This window comes from Ovis aries, chromosome X (assembly GCF_016772045.2).
Source record: "Ovis aries strain OAR_USU_Benz2616 breed Rambouillet chromosome X, ARS-UI_Ramb_v3.0, whole genome shotgun sequence".
Taxonomy (NCBI): domain Eukaryota; kingdom Metazoa; phylum Chordata; class Mammalia; order Artiodactyla; family Bovidae; genus Ovis; species Ovis aries.
In genome coordinates, this window is record NC_056080.1 from 303,987 (window position 1) to 322,124 (window position 18,138).

An 18,138-nucleotide genomic window follows, 5' to 3' on the forward strand; every position below is an offset into this window, starting at 1 on the left:
CACATCTGCCTGAACTTCCCTGTGTGCAGCAGTTCCTTGGCTAAGAAAGAGGGAACAACAAAGCGCCCAGGAGGTAGGCCAGTGGCTCCTCCTGCTCCCCGAGTCCTGACTCCAGGCAGACGCCAGGATGAGCCTGGGCATCTCAGAGGAGGACGTATGTGCACCTATGGGGCTCCTGTGGCCCTTCTTTGTTCCCTGACAACACGACCCTGGGAGGGAGGCAGTGCTGGCTCTCATTCGTCCAGGAAAGAAGCTTGGCTGCACACAGACAGTGATCGGGGTTCTGGTCCCCCAAGGCACTGCCTTCTGGGCCCCGGCTTCTAAATGATGACAAGATATGTGGGGCCTGAGAAACCAGATGTCTCCACTTTGTCACTCTAGGCAAGGACGAGAAAGACAAACACCCAGCAGACATCACCAGCGGGGGGGAAGTATGTCAACCACAATTCCCACTTTGGGACTGCCCTGGTGGTCCAGTGGTGAAGAATCATCCGCCTGGCAATGCAGGGGTTGCACGTTCGATCCCTGGTCCGGGAAGATGCCCCAGGCCTCGGAGCAACCAAGCCCACGTGTGACCACTACTGAGCCCATGCTCTGAAACAACAGAAGCCACTGCAATGAGCAGCGCACACACTGCGGACAGAGTAGACCACCACCCCCACCAGCTCCCCACAACCAGAGATAAGCCTGTGCAACAATGAAGACCTAGCATAGACCCCGCCCTCAAAAGAAAACAAAAAACAACAAGACCAAACCAACCAACCAGAAAAGACTGCCCACGTTGTTCACAAAGCCTGTTTCACCTTGAGGTGCATACATGGCTTTCCACAGAACCTCCCAGAACAACCCAAGCTGCACTGGCCACTCTCACCATCATGACCCTAAGCTCTCCTCAGTCTTTATCAGAAAAGCCACCTTTTTCTTAAGGTGCCTGGGGTGGTTAGGTACTTAAGGGTTAAGGAAGCGCCGCTGCCATCTGGTCAACCTCCAACATTGGATTACTTGTGCGTTGGTGGCTCAGTCAACGAATTCACTGCAGAGTGCCTTTATAATCACTTAAAAAAAAAAAAAAAGAAGTATGTGATCTACTGTGGAGTTCTACATGGAATCTGGGTCTCCTGCATTGCAGGTGGTCTCTTTACCTGACTGAGGCACCAGGGAAGCCTCAGGCATAAAACACTAGAAAACTGCTCTTCTCAGACATACAAGTCAGATTAGTGATTGCCTAGGGATGGAGACAGATGAGAATGGGGAGATTAGACAGAGAAGGATACGGGCTTCCCAGGCGGTGCAGTGGTAAAGAATCTACCTGCCAATGCAGGAGACACAGGACACCTGGGTTCAATCTCTGGGTCAGGAAGATCCTGGAGAAAGGAACAGCAACCCACTGCAGTATTCTCGCCTACAGAACCCCATGGACTAAGGAGCCTGGCGGGCTAGAGTCCATGGGGTGGCAAAGAGTCAGACATGACTGAGTGATCAAGCAGAGAAGGACACATGTTATTGATTTAAGAACTCAATTTTAAAAGCACTCACAGGACTTCCTGGGTATACCTAGTGGCTAAGACTCTATGCTCCCAATGCAGGGGGCCCAGGTTCAATTCCTGGTCAGGGGACATGCTGAGGCTAACACCTGGCACAGCCAAACAAAAAAAAAAATAATTTAACTTAAAAATATAACTTAGTTTGGAGTTTTAAAAGTCCTTACAATGTGCATCATCTCACACGCTAGTAAAGTAATGCTCAAAATTCTCCAAGCCAGGCTTCAGCAATACGTGAACCATGAACTTCCAGATGTTCAAGCTGGTTTTATAAAAGGCAGAGGAACCAGAGATCAAATTGCCAACATCCGCTGGATCATGGAAAAAGCAAGAGAGTTCCAGAAAAACATCTATTTCTGCTTTATTGACTATGCCAAAGCCTTTGACTGTGTGGATCACAATAAACTGTGGAAAATTCTTCAAGAGATAGGCATATTAGACCACCTGACCTGCCTCTTGGAGAAACCTGTATGCAGGTCAGAAAGCAATAGTTAGAACTGGACAGGGAACAACAGACTGGTTCCAAATAGGAAAAGGAGTACGTCAAGGCTATATATTGTCACCCTGCTTATTTAACTTCTATGCAGAGTACATCATGAGAGATGCTGGGCTGGAAGAAGCACAAGCTGGAATCAAGATTGCCGGGAGAAATATCAATAACCTCAGATATGCAGATGACACCACCCTTATGGCAGAAAGTGAAGAGGAACTAAATAGCCTCTTGATGAAAGAGGAGAGTGAAAAGTTGGCTTAAAGCTCAACATTCAGAAAACGAAGATCATGGCATCTGGTCCCATCACTTCATGGGAAATAGATGGGGAAACAGTGGAAACAGTGGCAGACATTATTTTTTGGGGCTCCAAAATCACTGCAGATGGTGACTGCAGCCATGAAATTAAAAGACGCTTACTCCTTGGAAGGAAAGTTATGACCAACCTAGATAGCAGATTAAAAAGCAGAGACATTACTTTGCCAACAAAGGTCCGTCTAGTCAAGGCTATGGTTTTTCCAGTGGTCATGTATGGATGTGAGTTGGACTGCAAAGAAAGATGAGCACCGAAGAATTGATGCTTTTGAACTGTGGTGTTGGAGAAGAGTCTTGAGAGGCTCTTGTACTGCAAGGAGGTCCAGTCAGTCCATCCTAAAGGAGATCAGTCCTGGGTGTTCATTGGAAGGACTGATGCTAAAGCTGAAACTCCAATACTTTGGCCACCCCATGCGAAGAGCTGACTCATTGGAAAAGACCTTGATGCAGGGAGGGATTGGGGGCAGGAGGAGAAGGGGATGACAGAGGATGAGATGGCTGGATGGCATCACCGACTCGATGGACATTAGTTTGAGTGAACTCCGGGAGTTGGTGATGGACAGGGAGGCCTGGTGTGCTGCGATTCATGGGGTCGCAAAGAGTTGGACACGGCTGAGCGACTGAACTGAACTATGTGCATCGTCAGGATTTAAAGCAGGAATTCACCATGTGGCAGGTGACGGTAACAGATTCTAATATTAACTAGCTCCCTGGTTTGTAAAATTCACCAGTTTATAAAATTTTATTCATATTTCTGGGCAAAATCCATTTCAGAGTCTTCCAGTAGGCAAAATAACACCTCCCTGTGTACGTGCTCTGTCACTCAGTCGTGTCCGACTCTTTGCGACCCCGTGGACTGTAGCCCACCAGGCTCCTCTGTCCATGGGATTCTCCAGGCAAGAATACTGGAGTGGGTTGCCACTTCCTCCTCCAGGGGATCTTTCCAACCCAGGGATCGGACCCGTGTCTGCTGCATTGGCAGGCGGATTCTTTACCACTGAGCCACCTGGGAAGCCCAAATAATACCTACACACAGCATTAAAATTTAATATAAAATGACTTAGAATTTTTAAAAATATCTAAGCTTGTTATTCAAAGTGTGTGTGTGTGGTTTTGTTTTTTTTTTTTTTAAAAAGCATCTGAACCAACCACTTGTTTTGGTTTTATAATGTGTTATACATGTTATGTTACTTACATTCCTAAGCTCAGTCACTCAGTTGCCTCTGAGTCTTTTCGACCCCATGGACTATAGCCCTCCAGGCTCCTCTGTCCATGGGATTCTCCAGGCCAGAATACTGGAGTGGGTTGCCATTTCTTTCTCCACGTTACTTAGATTACTAAGCCCTTCCAAACTAGATAATCATTCTGGACACCCGTCACTTAAAGAGAACCTGGGTATGCAGAATGCAAAAGAGAGTCTACACTGGGGCCTCCCCTCTGCCCTTCAGAGTCCAAATCTGACCGTGTTCCCATGGGTCTTTAGACACCCACTTGTCCCACCAGCAAGCAGGCCCCCAGGCCTCCTCTCCCTCCTCCCACCACCAGTTCTCACGGCTTGTGCTCCGAACAGAACTCAGATCGTCTTGTTTTCAGACCCTTACATATGTTCCTCGAATTCAAAACAAGCTTCTGAACACATGCAAGGGTGTCCCACCCTTTCTGTCCACTGGACGGAAATGCCTGTTTCAAGCAATAAAAGCATCTGTCACCTATCCCATCCACAAAGGCAGCGAAAACAAACTTCACAAGGCACGTACTTTCTGACTCTAAACCTCCCAGGTGAGGAATGGACCACGATGACTTACACACACGCAGACTTTGGTGCAAAGGCATCACAGCACAGCACTGTCTGCTACACGAATACTCCGGAAGCACCATAAACGTCTACACAGAGAGATCTGTTACCACATGGTGGACCATCCAGACCTCGGAGCATCATGGGGTCGTTAGGACAAGTCATGAGTCAGACCTCAGGGTGCTCAACGTGGAACAAACTCCACTTTCACCTGTAAACACACAAGCACCTGTTTCTAAAAGGAAACCTAAGAGCGTAGTACTGACACGGCAGCTCTCCGGAGAGGCAAAACAAGGGGATGGAGTTGGGGTGGGAGAAAGGCTGATGGATTCCATGCAATTCCCTTTTGAAAGTGAATATTGGGACTTGCCTGGTGGTCCCGTGGCTAAGAAACTGGGCTCTGAATGCAGCGCGCCAGGGGTTCCAGCCCTGGTCAGGGAACTAGATCCCAGGTACCACAACTAAGACCTGGCACACCCAAATAAATAAAAATAAAAGAAATATGACATGAAAAGTGAAATGTTTTCCCACGTCCACATGTCACTCTCAGTACTGATAATGCAGAATAAAAAAATCACACTTGGAAAAAACTGTAACTGGTACTCCAGCAGGCACCCCTAAAGAGTGCTTGTTTTGACCACTGTGCAGGGAGCAAACCCTTTGGGGGCACTGCGTAAAACCCTGAGGTCAATGCAGCTGACTGCTTCTGGGGGACCAAACCTGCTGCTGACCCCTGGGAACACACCACACCAAACCCCAAAGGTTCTCCTCTTTAAAAGTGCAGAGGTTGATGAGGTGACCCCAAAGAAACGCTACACCACGACAGCATCTCTCACGTCCCTTCCACCCCGAAGGGCTCAGAAACTGCCACACCAGGACACTAGTTTCCTGATTTACTAGGACAATCGCCTATTCCACAGAACAATGAGGCTGCTCCGTTAATGTGGCAAAGAACAAAACTTCTTCCTTCTTCACTTTCTGAACCTCCTCCATTGATGCTATTTTGGTTCCCCCCAAAAAATCCTTTGGGATATGTCTTCAAGTCTACTAAAAACTGAAGTACGAGGGGAGGTCAATTTACTTTTTAAATTTACAGCCAATCTTGGAAAAGACTGGACTAATTCTGTTAACAAAAGGCAGGTCAACACTGTACTGTGAATGAGCCAACTGTGAAATACCAAGTGGAGGATTATTTCTCTATATAAAAGCAGCCACGGGAATTTCTTGGCTGTGCAGTAGTTAAGACTCTGGCTCCATTACATGGGGGCCCTGAGTCTGATCTCTCGTCAGGGAACTAAGATCTTGCAAGAATTCCATGGAATGCTCTAGGCACGAATACTGCAGTGGGTAGCCGTTCCCTTCTCCAGGGGTTTTTCCCAACCCAGGGATCGAACCCGGGTCTCCCACATTGCAGGCGGATTCTTTCCCAGCTGAGCCACCAGGGAAGTCCATGAATACTGGAGTGGGTAGCCTATCCCTTCTCCAGGGGATCTTCCCGACCCAGAAACTGAACCATGGTCTGCTGCACTGCAGGCAGATTCTTTACCAGCTGAGCCACCAGAGAAGCCAGGAAGCTTTGTAGCCAGCGTGGCCCAAAACAATCACCAAAACCTCTGAGCTGCCCAGCTGTACTGTTCTAGTTCCTACATGTAAAAGCATCATGTCCCCAATTTCACTCTCTGACCCCCTCAAATTATCCCAACTCCTATTCACAATTTGCTTTCTATGCAAGTATGCTTGCCTGCCCCAGAGCTCAGTACAGTGCTAGAAACACCTGGATGTCCGCATATATCACTCCACGTTAGCATGAGACCCGAAAATCCGGTAGCCTGCCACCTTGTGTTAAAAATGGGCCATGACACTTTGCTTCATTTAGAGAATCAGCTATTGCCAGGGATAAGACTTAAGGAATCAAAATCACTTCGTAAGTCAAAAATTAACACTCAGCAGTAATGAAAGAAGGAATCTTGTAAGAACTGACAGCTACCAGGAACTCTGCTCAATACTATGTGACAAGCACAGGAAAAGAATCTAAAAAAGAGTGTGTGTATATATATACATGTATGTATATATAACTGATTCAATTTGCTGTCTTTTCCAAAGAGTCAGCCGTTTGCATCAGGTGGCCAAAGTATCGGAGCTTTAGCTAAGTTAACTATACTCCAACATAAAACTAAGTAAAACAAAGAAGAAAAGGAAATCTTTCAAACTTGTGATGTTGGATTCATCCTTGGCTAAGAGATGAATCACTCATGTACTTCCTAAGTGTACGCTCACACATGTATGCACAGACACACACACACACACACGTCCACATCGGGACTGTCACAGTTGACACAGGGCAGCCAACAGACTCCATGCTTTGACGGCCTGCTCATCTCTGTTCGTAAACAAGGCTTGACGCCCAGGTCTTACCTTTTCACCACCAGCTTCAGGGTCTTATGCGACCCCTTCACCAGGCAGATGGCCTCCTGTCTAAACCCAGACAGACCGACGTCATTGATGCCCACAATCTCGTCTCCGGCCAGCAGTTTGTCCACGGCCGCGGCTTTGCTGCCTTCTTCAACCTGCAATGCAGAAAGAGGCCCCACACCGCATGAGCAAACCAATCCCCAGGACGCAGACAGGAGGATGTGTCGGTGACAGCTCCGTGCCACCCACCAGTTCTCGAACGACCCAGGAGTGAAGGGATCCAGCTTGGGCCCCGATTCCCTGCGGCAGACCAGGGATGCACCCTTCTCCTGGTTTGTACCCCTCATCCAGTCTGCATCTGCAAGGCCTACCTTTTACGGAAGGGGCAGCAGAGTACACAGACACTCGAAAACACACCAGAAACAGGGGATCCAGATGGACCCCTTTCTTTCTGGATCTCCTTCCTCCAAAAAAAAAAAAAAACAGATGGGTATTTTAAAATTATTGACAAGTTATGTCTCACCCATCAATCCTGCACCTAGAGCTTCCCTGGGGGTCCTCTGGTTAAACAATCTGCCTGCCAATGCAGGAGACATGGGTTAGATCCCTGGTCAGGGAAGAGTCTGTGTCCCACAGCGCAAGTAAGCTCATGCACGACAAGCGCTGAGCCTGGGCTCCAGAGCCCGGGGGGCCACAACTACTGAAGCCTGTGCGCCCAAGAGCCTGTGTTCTGCAACAAGAGAAGCCATCACAATGAGACGTCCACATGCCGCAAGTGGACAGGGGCCCTTGCTCGCCACAACTGGAGAAAGCCCACGTGCACCAACAAAAGACCCACAGGAGCCAAAAAAAACAAAATTTTTTTTTTTTTTAAGTCCTGCACCTAGGACTTTTTCTGTAACAGGTTTCTTTCACTGTTTTTTTTTTTTTTTTAAATTTCTGTAACAGCTCTATTTAGCTATAAGTCAAATACACACCAATCCACCCATGTACACACGAATGAATGGACTGTTAGTTGTACTCAGAGTCGTCCAACCATCACCACCCACCCAGCTGCGAACAGGCTTCCTAAGCCCAGAAGAAACCTCGTGCCTGTCAGCAGTCACTCTCCAGGCCTCCCCGGAAACCATGTACGTGTACATGTACACGTATGTACTGTGGACACTTGATATACACAGTCATACAACAGGTGGGCTTGTGTGTCTGGCTTCCTTCACTCATGATGTGTTTTCCAGGTGCGTCTGTGTTGACCCCTGTATCGGAACTCCGTTCCTTTTTATGGCTGAGTGACACTCCATCGTACCGATCGACCACATTCGATTTATCTGTTCATCAGGGATGGATATATTTCCTTTGTTTCTACTTATTGGGCTATTCAGTCAGTTCAGCTCAGTCGTATCCGACTCTTTGCCACCCCACGGACTGCAGCACGCCAGGCCTCCCTGTCCATCACCCACTCCCAGAGTTTACTCAAACTCATGTCCATTGAGTCGGTGATGCCATCCAACCATCTCATCCTCTGTCGTCCCCTTCTCCTCTCACCTTCAGACTTTCCCAGCATCAGGGTCTTTTTCAATGAGTCAGTTCTTCACATCAGGTGGCCAAAGTACTGGAGTTTCAGTATCAGTCCTTCCAATGAACACCCAGGACTGATCTCCTCTAGGATGGGCTGGTTGATCTCCTTGCAGTCCAAGGGACTCTCAAGAGTCTCCTCCAACATCACAGGTGAAAAGCATCGATTCTTCGGCGCTCAGCCTCCTTTAGACCCACGGCCACATCCGTACATTTGCTGTCAGGGCCCCGTGAGTGCGTCTGTGTGTGAATATGCATCCTCATTTCCCTTGGGTGTACAACTAACTAGGAGTAGAATGTCGGGGTCCTATGGTGACTAGAGTGAACATTTTGCGGACCTGCTAGACTGCTTTAAAAAAATTATCTATTTCGCTGTGCTGGGTCTTAGTTGCAACACGTGCCATCTTTCATCTTCATTGTGGCATGGGGTCTTAGCTGTGGCAAGACCACAGGTCTCAGCTGTTCCTGACCATGGGATCAAACCCGTGTGTATAAAACACTTCCTACTCAGAGTTACACACAATATGTACACAAGTGGACTGACCAACTCCTTAAAAGGATTTTATGACTTTTATCCTGAGAATTTTCAATCTGTAAATCCTTAACCCAGCTTTTCTTATATAGCAATAATCCAACTAGGCATCGAGTAAGCCATCAAGTAACCAATCTACTTTCTGTACCAGCACCCTGCAAACTGTGTGCTGTGCTTAGTCGCTCAGTCGTCTCCAGCTTTCTGCTACCCCATGGACTGCAGCCCGCCAGGCTCCTCGTCCATGGGATTCTCCAGGCCAGAATACTGGAGTGGGCTGCCATGCCCTCCTCCAGGGGACCTTCCAGGGGATCTTCCCAACCCAGGGATCGAACCCAGGTCTCCTGCACTGCAGGCAGATTCTTTACAGTCTGAGCCACTAGGGAAGCCCCAGAATACTGGAGTGGGTAGCCTGTCCCTTCTCCAGCAGAGCTTCCCGACCCAGGAATCGAACCGGGGTCTCCTGTACTGCAGGCGGATTCTTTACCACCTGAGCTACCAGGGAAGCCCTATGACCCATGAATCAAATCTAGCCAGCTAGGACTTCCCTGGTGGGCCAGTGGTTAAGACTCCATGCTCCCAATGCAGGAGGCCCGGGCCCCATCCCTGGCCAGGGAAGATCCCACATGCCAGGTGGGGTGCCCTCCCCTCAACCTCCCTGCAGAAAATCCAGCCAGCTGTCTTGTTTTTGTTTTGGGTAAATAAAATTTTACTGGAATACAACCACACCCATTTGTTTATACACTGCTACAGTTGGGGGCCCATAAAGCCAAAAATATTTACTACTTGGCTTGTTACTTTAAAAACAAAAGCTGTCAACCCCTGTTCTACACCAAAAAGCCATTCTTTGTACAAACTGCTAGGAAAACTAGTGACAAAGATGACTGTTTATGTGCATACCAGGGTACAATTTTGCAAGTTCTCTGCGCTCCCACTATATGCCAGGGCTGACCTGAAAATCAGTTCCAAACCTCACCGGGCACTAAAGCAAGGAAACGTTCCTCCTCTGGGAGTTGTAGAGCTGGAAATGAAGCCACTGACAGGCTCAAAGATGAAACCACACGGTACCTGGATCTGTCTCTCTGCCTGCACCCAAGGACAACTCAACCCCTCCTTAGGGGTAACAGAGTAATTATTTATTGCAAGTTGACACCATAAACAAAACATAATGAACAAAATGACCACTCCAAACAGAACTATGAAGCAATTCGTTCGGCTAACAACCAGTTTCCAAGTCTAGACGATTTTTAAACCCAACGTAATGACAGATCCCAACGTTAATAAGCTTCCACCCGGCCAAGATTACACACTCAGCCAGAAACAGCCAAGGTGAAGGACATGTGGTGGAGAATTTAGGTTTCAACATGCCCCAGCTGGGGGTGCCCAAGGGCTGTGTCCAATCCGAGGGTTGGTGGGCAGTTACCTCAGGTGGGAGGGAGGTGGGAGTCCCCGGGGAAAAAGATGGAGTGAGCAGCAGGGGAAGAAACTTACAAGATTGGAGAGGCAGGGATGGAGGCTGCCCACACAGAAAACAGACCCATAAACAGCGGAGGACAGAATCCTTGGGCTGCCTGGCAGAAGAGGATGAAGGAGCAGGAGATGGAGGAGAAAGAAGGGGTGGGTGTCCCCAGAGAGAAAACAACCAGACGCGCGCAGAGCTGGTGAATCTCAGCATCACAAGAAAGCCTTTAGGTGAAACCATGACGATGGAGGAAGCTGCAGGGTCTTAGGACAGGTTCTGAAGGCAGCCCTTCCTACAGGCAACTCATTACCTGTAACGACTCGGCCATGACCTGGTGAGCTTTTCCGTCTCATCCCCGCAAACCCTTGCACGTGAGACTCTCTCAAAGTGCTATCATTAACGTCTGGCTAAGGGACTTGCCTGGAGGTCCAGTGGCTAAGACTCTGAGCTCCCAAATGCAGAGTGCCCAGGGTTCGATCCCTGGTCAGGGAACTAGATCCCACGTGCCACAACTAAAGATTCTGAACACTGCAATGAAGATGGAAGATCTTCAATGAAGATCTGGCTCAGACAAATAAATGAAAAATTTTTTGAACAAAGGTCTGGCTTGACCCCGAAGCCCAAATCACATCTGGTTGCTTTCCTTCATCTGCAAAGACTTAACAACTCCTGCTCCAGCCGCAAAGACCGCATTCCAAGGCAGCCCATCTGCCTCATCCAAACCACACTCCACCTACACTCTCAGCAAAAACAAAATGGCTCCAGGTTTGGGAGACAGAGTAGCCAGGCATCTCTGCCTGCCTCAGCTTCCTTGCCAAGACAAAGCATTTGTCCAACGTTTTTCATGTTCATGGCAAAGAAAGCTGCAAACCAGGCAGCTTTGAAGACCTCGGGTCTGTACTCTTGACCCCATCAAGCTTCTCCCGTGAGGAAGACTTCATTAGGCTTGAACCTGGTGAAGCCCAGACCTGAAGCTGGCCCTAGGGCGCCAGGAATACGGCTCTGCCTGTCGACTGTGTATAGTCTATCGTGCATTACACGTGAGTCATCATGCCTCGAACGCATCGAGCATTGCATACACGCACGCTCCTTTTATTGCCATCCTCTGTTTAACAGTCAAGAGAGTGCCGGGCATTGCCAGTCCCAGAGGGCACCGTCTGCAGAAGCCACAAATGGGGCAGTCCTGTTCTACAACCACCGGGCAAAGTTCTCAGTGTCCTTTGCTAAGGGAAAAAAAAAAAAAAAACTCCCTTTACAAAAAGGCAGGCAGGCAAGGACCAAGGAATCCACACCACCCACGATGCCTGTCCATGTACCCCAGTCAGAAGGAAAGCCCCAAGCTCACTTGCCAGGCCGAATATTCCGGTTTGGATTATTCAGTGGAATTCTGTTTGCCAAACTCCTGTTGAGTTTTTAGGGCTTCAAAGTGTCCAAAAATGAGCAGAGTGCCTTGCTGTCCTGATGGAAACATTTACTCTGGAAACAGCAAGAGAGAGGGAAGGGAAAAACAAAAGCCAGTCTATGGAAGTCTTTCTGGAAGCAAGCTTTCATGTTTCATCCAACGGATGTTGTTACAGATGATCGAAGATGACACCCACCAAGGGCGGGGGGACCCCGATTCTCGTGACAGCCGGGAGCCACTCAGGGAGGGAGCGAGTCAGGGCAACGGGGGTGAGAGGGGAGGGGCTCGGGACTGGGGACGAAAGACCTTCACCCCCAGACAGCAGCTTGAAAGGGCCAGCAGAGATGGGCGTGGACATTCCATGGGAAGGGGTCAGGGCACGGGCCCACCTGAAGAATGTCAGCCTGGAAAGCGCAGCACCCTGGCAACGGGAGCCTTGAAGATAAGGCCAGAAAGAGGAAGGTGAGGAATCTGACCTTGAGTTTCAGAAGCTGGAAGGATACCCTGGAGGCAGCGGTGGGGCGGGGTGGGGGAGGGGGTCCCAGAAGGCCTGGCAGAGAAGCAGAGGAGTGACCCTGTATCATGCGAGCAAATGCTTGTCTAGCAGCTTCATCCTCTAGGTAGACAGGAGAAAGCATCTCTCCTGCCCAGAACACATCACAGATCGGCAGCCGCACGTGCTAAAACCAAGACAGGCCAGGGAACACAAACGTAAGCAAGGACTCTGGCAGCTGGGAAGGCAGGCTGAGGGACATATTCACTGATGGACATCAAGGGCCACTGCAGGAAAGGGGTGTGCAGTAGAGCTCAGATATGGAGCTTTGATGGCCTGGGAAAATCGCAACCACTGGAGATCAGAATGGAAGGGGGAGGAATGTTTAGATCCGGGATCAGATTTCAAAGGCCATGAATCATACCCATGACTTATCAGCTATGACTAGAAAGCCATCCAGGGGAGAGCGTAAGACAGCACTGGCTTCTAGGGGCCAGGACAATCACTGACGTCACCTCCCTGGTCACCCTCCCTTGTTCTCTGAAGCGAGAGCTGAGTCATCCAGGAAGAGGATCTAATTGCGAAGCAATCAGAGAGCGCATCTTTGGTAACAGAGAATCCAGGAGCAGCAGGGGTGGGGGGGAATCAAAAACCTCCACTGAAATGTATCCAGACTTGTACATACTCTCATCTCTGGTCTCTGTCTCCTTGGACGATCTCAGTGAGTATCTTATCAGCCATCTGTGGAATTCAAGCTTCCCAAGAACTCTCAGTTCAGTTCCCATTCTTCACACTCCCATGGACTGCAGCATGCCAGGCTTCCCTGTCCATCACCAGCTCCTGGAGCTTGCTCAAACTAATGTCCACTGAGTGGGTGATGCCATCCAACCATCTCATCCTCTGTCGTCCTCTTCTCCTCCTGCCTTCAATCTTTCCCAGCATCAGGGTCTTTTCCAATGAGTCAGTTCTTTGCATCAGGTGGCCAAAGGATTGGAGCTTCACCTTCAGCATCAGTCCTTCCAATGGATATTCAGGACTGATTTCCTTCAGGATGGACTGGTTGGATCTCCTTGCAGTCCAAGGGACTCTCAAGAGTCTTCTCCAGCACCACAGTTCAAAAGCATCAATTCTTCGACACTCAGCTTTCTTTATAGTCCAACTCTCACATCCATACATGACCATTGGAAAGACCATAGCTTTGACTAGACGGGCCTTTGTTGGCAAAGTAGTTGAGTGGAGAATCCCATGGACAGAAGAGGCTAGCGGGCTATGGTCCACAGGGTTGCAGAGAGTTGGACACAACTGAAGCGACTTAGCACAGCACACATGTCCTGAGCATCAGCTGACTATTTCATGAGGGGGAATTTTTTTAACACAAAACATACTCAATGTCAATCTGGTGTCACAATTGTGCACAAAATAGGTCTTGAACATTTAAAATGACCTCGACTCCCAGGGGTTTTAGTAGAATCACTTCCCAAAGAAAAGCACTCCTTGATCTTGGCTCTTTCTTGTTCCACATCATGACACTCCAATCTCCCATAATGTGCCATGAACATGCCACAAAAAAGTGAAAATCGAGCATGCTGTGCTTACGATATTAAACGATGAGTTAATGGGACCTATATGATGGCACAGCCTATCAATATTTGGTTCCTCTTGGTGGCTTAAATGGTAAAGCATCTGCCTGCAATGCAGGAGACCTGGGTTCAATCCTAGGGTTGGAAAGATCCCCTGGAGAAGGAAATGGCACCCCACTCCAGTACTCTTGCCTGGAAAATCCCATGGACGGAGGAGCCTGGTAGGCTATAGTCCATGGGGTTGCAGAGAGTTGGACACGACTGAGCAACTTCACTAAGGAAAAGTAGCTTCTGCATTTTAGGCTAGAAAGTCACTGGAATATCTGTTTAGAAAGGAAAGTGAAGTTGCTCAGTTGTTTCCAACTCTTTGCAACCCCATGGGCTGTAGTCTATCAGGCTCCTCAGTCCATGGAATTTTCCAGGCAAGAGTACTGGAGTGAGTTGCCATTTCCTTTTCCAGGGGAGCTTCCCAAACCAGGGATTGAACCCAGGTCTCCTGCATTGCAGGCAGACACTTTACCATCTGAGCCACCAGGGAAGCCCCAGGAAGTTCAGAAAGGAAACTATGTAGTTTTTCAGATGTTCAGTACCTACATTAAGAAGGGTGTACACTGTTTACAATGGCCAGGACATGGAAGCAACCTAGATGTCCATCAGCAGACGACTGGATAAGAAAGCGGTGGTACATATACACAATGGCATATTACTCAGCCATTAAAAAGACTGCATTTGAATCAGTTCTAATGAGGTGAATGAAACTGGAGCCTATTATACAGAGTGAAGTAAGTCAGAAAGAAAAACACCAATTCAGTATACTAATGCACATATATGGAATTTAGAAAGATGGTAACGATGACCCTATATGCGAGACAGCAAAAGAGACACAGAACAGACCTTTGGACTCTGTGGGAGAAGGCGAGGGTGGGATGATTTGAGAGAATAACCTTGAAACATGTATATTACCATATGTGAAACAGATCGCCAGTCCAGGTTTGATGCATGAGACAGGGTGCTCGGGGCTGGTGCATCCCCCAGAGGGATGGGATGGGGAGGGAGATGGAAGAGGGGTTTAGGATGGGGGACACATGTACACCCATGGCTGATTCATGTCAATGTATAGCAAAAACCACTACAATATTATAAAGTAATTAGGCTCCAATTAAAATAAATTAATTTTTTACAAAAGAAGGGTGTACACACTGAACCGTGTACAAATCCTCAAAACAACCAATAAAACTTCAATTAGAGGAAAATTACTTTCCTCGTGCTTGACAAAATGTTATCTCGAAAAATAAGAAAAGTGGTAACCACCTCCACATGCCCAAAAAAAAGCCTAAGAAACCCCCAAACCAACCTGATACATTTCAGATTCAGATGAACAAGTCTGCATTTAGTCCCGTACATAAGAACATAAGGATGCACCCTGAAGATTCTAACACACTCCCTCCACTCATTGCCAAGGTGAGGGCTGCATCACACGGGGCTCCAAGACCAAGAAAGGCAGACGTGGCCTGGAGAAGCGGACAGAGCCAGGCTGATGGACAGAGCAGGCCAAGGAGAAGTCTGAAGGACCTGGAGCCATCAGAGGCTGCAGTTAGCAACCAGAAGTCCACAGAGAAACAGGAAAGACGCTGACTGCTCAAGACCATTTAAGAAACATAATTTTGGGGGGCGGGGGGCAGGGAGGGCGGATCTTCCCTGGTGGTCTAATAGATACGAATTGCTTGCCAGTGGAGGGGAGACAGGTTCAATCCCTGGTCTGGGAAAATCCCACACGTTGCAGAGTAACTAGTCCCATGGGCCACAACTACTGAGCCTGTGGTCTAGAGCCTGGGAGCCGCATCCAGTGAGCCCACGTGTTGCAAGTATGGAAGCCCTAGCGCCCGAGAGCCCACACTCTGCAACACGAGAAGCCACCACAATGAGAAGCCTGTGCACGACAAATGGAAAGTGACAATGTTAGTTGCTCAGTCATCTCCGACTCTCTGTGACCCTGTGGATTCTAGCCCGCCAGGCTCTTCTGTCCATGGGATTCTCCAGGCAAGAATACTGGAGTGGGATCCCCCTCCTCCAGGGGATCTTCCCCACCCAGGGATGGTACTCGGGTCTCCATAATTGCAGGCAGATTCTTTACCATTTGAGCCACCAGGGAAGCCCACCTCAGCTACTGGGTAGCCCTTACCTGCTGCGACTAGAGAAAGCCCTTGTGCAACAAGGAAGACCCAGCACAGCCAAAAACAAATGCATTAATTGTTGTTCAGTAGCTCAGTCCTGTTCAACTCTTTGCGACCCCATGGACTGCAGCACGCCAGGCTGCCCTGTCCTTCACCATCTCCCGGTGTTTGCTCAAACTCATGTTCATTGAGTCTGTGATGCCATCCAACCATCTCATGCTCTGTCGTCCCCTTCTCCTCCTGCCCTCAATCTTTCCCAGCATCAGCGTCTTTTCTAATGAGTCAGCTCTTCCCATCAGGTGGCCAAAGTATTAAGAGAGCTTCAGCTTCAGCATCAGTCCTTCCAATGAATATTCACGACTGATCTCCTTTAGGATGGACTTGTTGGAGCTCCTTGCAGTCTAAAGGGCTCTTAAGAGTCTTCTTCAATAGCACAGTTCAAAAGCATCAAATACATAAATAAAACAGTGCAATTTTTAAAAAAGAAACACAAAGGGAAGGAAATTTGCATCAGGGGGTCAGTGGTAGCAATTCAGAACCCAAGCCAGACTTGACAGGGAACCCTGACAGGACTGTTCAACTCTGAGCCCAGAGCCCACAGCCTCCCCAGGGGAAGACGAAGCCCAAGGTACATGGCTGTTCTCCAAGAGGGGTGAACGTCCAGGGCCTCAGGGCTCTGCAGAGTCCTGAGCCTCAGGGACAGCACAGCACTTCGAAGAACACAGGCCAACCCGTGGAGGGGATGCTGTGTGCAGGGCAACACCCAGGGGGCATTTTCGGAACACCCCTGCCTGGTGAGGGGAAGTCACAATCCAGGGAAAAGGTGTGCAGAGGATACCCATTCCAGTGCCACGCCAGTTAGCAATGCAGTGCATCTTAAGCGCAAATCACCAGTCACCAGCTGAGTGGTGATACTGGGGCTGCACAGGGGCACCTTTGGCGGGGGGGGGGGGGGGGGCAGGCTGTGCCTCGGGAAGGTTCGTCAGCAGAGGGCACCAGAGGGACACTGGTGAAGTCAGTGTCCCTCTGAAGTCAGCCCTGCTCCCGAGAGAAGGCAGTGTCTTGACTCTTTTCAAACCAATGGACTGCAACACGCCAGGCTTCCCTGTCCTTCACCATCTCCCAGAGCTTGCTCAAACTCATGTCCATTGACTCGGTGATGCCATCCAACCATCTCATCTTCTGTTGTCCCCTTCTCCTCCTACCTTCAATCCTTCCCAGTATCAGGGTCTTTTCCAAGGAGTAAGTTCCTCGTATCAGGTGGCCAGAGTATTGCAGTTTCAGCTTCAGCATCAGTCCTTCCAAAGAATGTTCAGGACTCACATCATTTAGGATGGACTGGTTGCATCTCCTTGCAGTTCTGTTGCTCAGTCGTGTCTTGCCTCTTTTCAAACCAATGGACTGCGGTGTGCAAGGCCTCCCTATCCACCGCCAGCTCCCGGAGCTTGCTCAAACTCGCGTCCGCCGCATTGGTGATACCATCCAACCATCTTCATCCTCTGTCGTCCCCTTCCCCATCCCACCTTCAATCTTTGCCAGCATCAGAGAGGTCACCAGCCTCAAGCCCGGAAGTGGTCACTGTTCCTTCCAGCTACCGTACTCTTCAGAGCTCTCTTTACCCCAAAGAGCACTTAGTTAACCATTCTTCACTAAGTTAATAATAAGGAATCATCTGCTGATAGTAATTCTTTACACCCGGGGTGGTAAACTTCTGCACCGAGAGAGCCATATGGTAAGTTATTTTAAGCTTTGTTGGGGGGTGGGGGTGGTGTCTTCCGGTCTCCATGGCAACCACACAACCCCACCAAACAGACGAGCTGGAAGGGGCGTGTTGGTATGTGGCCAATGCCCAGAAGCCTGCTTTCTATTAAGCAGCCCCTGTTCCAATTACTGCGCGCTTTCTGCCTCCCAACCAGACCCTGACAGATAGACAATTTCATGTGACAAGCACGGTGATGGAGGCATACATGGGCCCCAGCATCACAGAGCGGGGAGCAGTCAGACCAGAGGATTCGAAGAGGGGCTGACGATCAGGGATGCTTTCACAGAGATGAGGGTGAAGGCGCTAGGACTTCAGACTGAGCCCTACCACTTCACTCCAAGTTGGAGAACCGAAAGCGTTCGTGGCTCAGTCATGTCCGACTCTTTGCAACTGCATGGATCGTAGCCCGCCAGGGTCCTCTGTCCATGGGGATTCTCCAGGCAAGAATACTGGAGTGGGTTGCCATGCCCTCCTCCCCCAGGGGATCTTCCCGACCCAGGGATCGAACCCAGGTCTCCAGTATGGCAGGCAGATTCTTCACCATCTGAGCCCAGCAGGGAAGCCTGACTGGAGAGAACTGGAGAATGAAGCCCACTTTATTGTTCTCGGTC

General features: G+C 49.2%; 1 protein-coding gene across 5 annotated transcripts in view; it reads right to left on the minus strand.

The window, feature by feature from the left end:
* The window catches only part of LOC101119619 (protein Shroom2), a 147,940-nt gene that overhangs the window by 71,493 nt on the left and 58,309 nt on the right, over positions 1-18,138 (minus strand). For all 5 annotated transcript variants that reach the window (XM_060407611.1, XM_027963344.3, XM_027963345.3 and 2 more), the window contains exon 2: positions 6,557-6,708. In XM_060407611.1, coding sequence (XP_060263594.1) covers positions 6,557-6,708 — 152 coding nt within the window. The remainder of the gene's footprint in view (positions 1-6,556; positions 6,709-18,138) is intronic.